The sequence below is a fragment of the Corylus avellana genome, chromosome ca1, assembly GCF_901000735.1.
Source record: "Corylus avellana chromosome ca1, CavTom2PMs-1.0".
Lineage (NCBI taxonomy): Eukaryota > Viridiplantae > Streptophyta > Magnoliopsida > Fagales > Betulaceae > Corylus > Corylus avellana.
Window position 1 is genome coordinate 33,401,388 of NC_081541.1, and position 4,333 is coordinate 33,405,720.

Here is a 4,333-nt window from a genome sequence, read left to right on the forward strand (position 1 = left end):
TTTAACCTTTAAAAGATTAACGGAGGAGATACATTGCATCAAATTGAAAGTTCATTTGGGTGAAAATTGAGATTTTTTAAAATTTAAGCAGTCTTCTCAAAACGCATGATAGTTTAGGGGTTCTAAGTGAAGTTTCCTCAAAAAATAATAACTAGCATGTAGCACATCAATATGCATAAAGAGTAGATAAAAACTATCGTTCTAGTTCTACAATAGTTCCTTTTTTTTTTTTTTTTTAACATTAATAATTTAATCTCAATAGAAAGGGTATAAGGCTACAATCATTGTACAAGAAGTATACAAGAGTTCTCAAGGGGTAATTCAATCGGCTATGGACAACATTTCATGAAGCGGAGGTCACTAGTTCGAATCCCCTCCTTCCCTTGTGTGGACATGTCAAAAAAAAAAAAAAAAAAAGAAGTATACAAGAAAAATCTCTATTAGAAAAAAAAAAAAAAAAAAAATTCTTTTTTTCCTTTACATACAAAAAGCTACCGGGCTTCCATTATTGAAACAGTTATATTGTTTCTTGAACAATTTTCTACATTGGCAACCGTTGTATTTCGGTCTATGCAAAAAGCTGGAGGCTTTGGTATAGGTAGAGGCGCATATTCATTGCTAATAAATGAGACTACATCAACCATGGTAGGTCGATCAATGGGGCTTTCTTGTACACAAAGAAGCCCGATGTTAATGAATCTTGATAGAATAGAAGTAGAGGAAGGATTTCCTGTTGTTGGTTCTATCAACTCCAAACTTCGACCATTTCTCCACAACTCCCAAACCTGTTTTCGTTAGCAAATATTAGTTTATATAAGAAGCATTTCAATTTGTAAGACTAAGGTAAAACATAAAGAAATTGAAAGGGTATAAAATGCTACTCACATAACTAAGAAGATTGAGTGAATCATTGTTAGAGAAGTCAGTATTCTTTCTGCCACTCACAATCTCTAGTAGCAATACTCCGAAGCTAAACACATCAGACTTTATTGAGTAGAGACCCTTGATAGCATATTCAGGAGACATATACCCACTGGATTTCAAAATTTAGTACATCACACTTTTAGTAGCATGCTAAAAGAATTTAATTTGCAATTGCAAATATCATATGTAAAACAGGTTGCATACTTACTAAGTTCCAACAATTCGTTTTGTGTTTGCTTGTGTTTCATTGCCTCCAACTATTCTAGCCATGCCAAAATCTGATATTTTTGGTTTCATTTCACCATCTAAGAGAATATTACTCGGTTTTAGATCTCTATGTATGATTCGTAACCTTGAATATTGATGAAGATAAAGAAGCCCTTGAGCGACCCCTTCAATAATATGTATGCGTTTCTCCCAGCATAACATCTTTTTCTTGGTTGGATCTATTTAAATAGTACAACCAAGGAAATTAGTACTTAGGAACCTAGAAACATATGAGAGGCAAAAATATACACATATAGATACATACATACATATGCATTCACTCACCAAAAAGGTAGAAGTCCAAACTTTTATTGGGCATGTACTCATATATTAATATCTTTTCATCTTGCTCGATACAACATCCTAAGAGTCTAACAAGATTTCTATGCTGAAGTTTTGCAATTAGTATTGTCTCATTTCTGAACTCCTCAATTCCCTGTCCAGATCTTTTCGAAAGCATTTTCACTGCAATTTCTTGTCCTCGGAGTAATTTTCCCTAAGAAGGAGATCCATAAACTCTTTAAACTTTCATAAAGGTTTACCATTAATGTAGTTTTTGTTAATACTGTTCAAAGTACACTCATCAAGAAAATGTAATGTACCTTGTAGACAGGTCCAAAACCTCCTTCTCCAAGTTTGTTCACAGCTGAGAAATTATTTGTTGCAGCTAATACACTCTTATAACTGAATAATGGTAACTCAGCATCCTTCTTCTCTTGTTTCTTCGTATTATTTTCAATGTTCATTCCATCATTGATTGCATGGAGTTCAGTATCAAAATCAAATAATAGTAGATTATTACTTGAACTGCTCTCTCCTGTTTGATATAGAATGATAAGAATTGGTCACTATACATGGAATGTAATGTTTGGTCAAAGAAAATCAATTAAGCAATGGCAGTATCTAAAGGTAAGTAAGTCTATTTAGTCATTTCCGCAAATAAGTACTAATAATTTAGTAATTCATTCCCATTTTAGTGAAATGACCAAATTACTGCAAAGCTCCTTCCCAAAGACATGGTGAAGTTTGTTGGGATCCATCACCAACTAATGACAGTAATTAGAATAAGGACTTTCCTAAGAACAAGGACTTGTGACAATTTTCTTGTCTTAGGTTAAGGTAGGCTTCCTTGTAAATTTTTTTAAAGTGATTTCCATATACAGTTAGAACATTTACACTTACCGATGAATTTGAGCTTTCCCTTGCATGAAAAGCAAATTAAGAGGCACAAAATAAGCCATGTTGCAGGGACCAGCACAGCTATCCATACTTTCCATTTTTTGCCTGATTCTGATGACAATAATCACTATTAGCTCAACCATAATAGAGAATTAAGTATTAGTTCAAAACGAAAGATAACATATATAATTAAGTATTAGCTCAACCATACTTCCTATTTCACTTATCATACCTTTGGTACTTGGATCTGGATACTCATCAGCAGCAAGTCTGAGATAGATATCTTGTCCAATCTTGCCACCATATGGAAGTTGCAGTAAGTTCATAAGAGCTCCTTCCCATATCATGCACCCACTCCTATTATAAGCATAAGCTGTGCAAGAACAATTTTCCATGCAAGCCAATTCACATCTGCTGGCATTCAAGGCCAAATATGCTTTCGAATAAACAGGCAATCGCATGTTTGATATTTTCATGAACCAATCTTTTTTGTCATTAGCATATGTATTATTCTCACATTGCAAAGGAGAATTCCTCACACAACCGCCTGACCAATCATTTAGTCTCTTGTCTTCAATCGAAAATGGTTTGAAACCTTTTAGACACTCACAAGGGTTTGAGAAATTCTCAGGGTATTGTACCACGCCAAATGCACCACACAAAGCGTAGACATCTGATAGGTTCGTCGGTGCAGACAAAAATATACTCCAAAGCGAAACACCAGTCAACCACACGAGTACCCTAACCTGTCCTGTTTGGTCAAGTCGATATCTAGCAAGGGTAGAAGGATTACGAAGAGAGTAAGTAAAATATCTCTCCCTTTCATTTTTACTTGAGACAAAAGTGTAGTTTAAGATGATGCTCATTTCAGAAAGTGAGTTGAGAGATGTTGCATTCCAAAGTCCAGAACTCCAATAGATTTGGGATCTGTTCCACTTTAAGAAATATTGATTGCTTCCATTTGGGTCTAACCCCAATGAGAACACACCAGGTGATGGATCTTCTGAATTTTTCCATGAAATGACTTGCTGTGGTTTCCCAGTAACCTTATCAATCCCAAGCTTTGCACCTGGCAGCCATGTATCGGTTGGATGGTCGAAACTCTCCCAAAATATAGTAGACGTGTTCGATCTATCTCTCAAAACAAAATTTCCATCATCACCAAGGACTGCTTCAGTAATATTTGACCTGGGAAATGTCAAATTTGTCGACCAAACTGGGATCTCGGAGGAACCTTCAAACAGGAGTAGATTGCCATTTTCTGAGAGATAAAGTCTTGAAGAAGATGGGTGAGACAAAGGGTTTTCTCTATTTGCTACCCAAACAATTTCCTCATGAAACCTTTTATACCATATGCCCAGGTAGATTTTTGATGAAGTGCCTGGTTTGAAGAAACCGAGCTCAAATTTGCTACCTTGAGATAAGATGGTGTCGCTCTCTAAAAGAGAGTGACCTGGTGAAAGGGTATCACCAGCTATGGAGAAGCATGGTGTGTAATAAGTCAGGATTAGAAGCAGAACAAATAAGAGCCATGGCTGGTGATTAGTCGTCATGCTACCCATCCCTCTCTAACTTGCAGTTAGAAATTACAGAAAATGCAATACAGAAAGAAGGAAAAGGAGCAAACAGACAAGAAGAAAGAAAATAATATAAAGAAGAGCTCCAGGGAGTGTATCTATAAGATTTGTGAGCCGCAGCCCATTTTGAAGCTTTCTGATTGGCTTGCCTTTGGACATTTGAAGCATCCTAAGAAGGAAAGGAAAAGCAAGAAAACGGACTTTCCTTGTGACAAAGTTCACTTCCGTGTACCCATTTTGAACATCATGACTTCAGCACAGTGCTGGAGACTAACCACAAATTTCTCCAATGACTATGAACGTGCATACAGATAAGACAGGAAGTTTGATTATACAACATTTATTTTCTCTTTGAAATACTTATATTATATTGTTGAACAATTTTC

At 35.7% G+C, this 4,333-nt stretch overlaps 1 protein-coding gene across 1 annotated transcript in view; it reads right to left on the reverse strand.

Moving 5' to 3' along the window:
* LOC132170339 (putative serine/threonine-protein kinase receptor) overlaps positions 1-3,923 on the reverse strand; it is a 9,052-nt gene extending 5,129 nt beyond the window's left edge. The window contains exons 1-6 of the mRNA XM_059581292.1: positions 2,603-3,923; positions 1,794-2,008; positions 1,477-1,687; positions 1,133-1,370; positions 946-1,033; positions 546-785 (exon numbers count right to left, since the gene is read on the reverse strand). Of these exons, the coding sequence (XP_059437275.1) occupies positions 546-785; positions 946-1,033; positions 1,133-1,370; positions 1,477-1,687; positions 1,794-2,008; positions 2,603-3,923 (2,313 nt within the window). The remainder of the gene's footprint in view (positions 1-545; positions 786-945; positions 1,034-1,132; positions 1,371-1,476; positions 1,688-1,793; positions 2,009-2,602) is intronic.
* Positions 3,924-4,333: the final 410 nt, after the last annotated feature.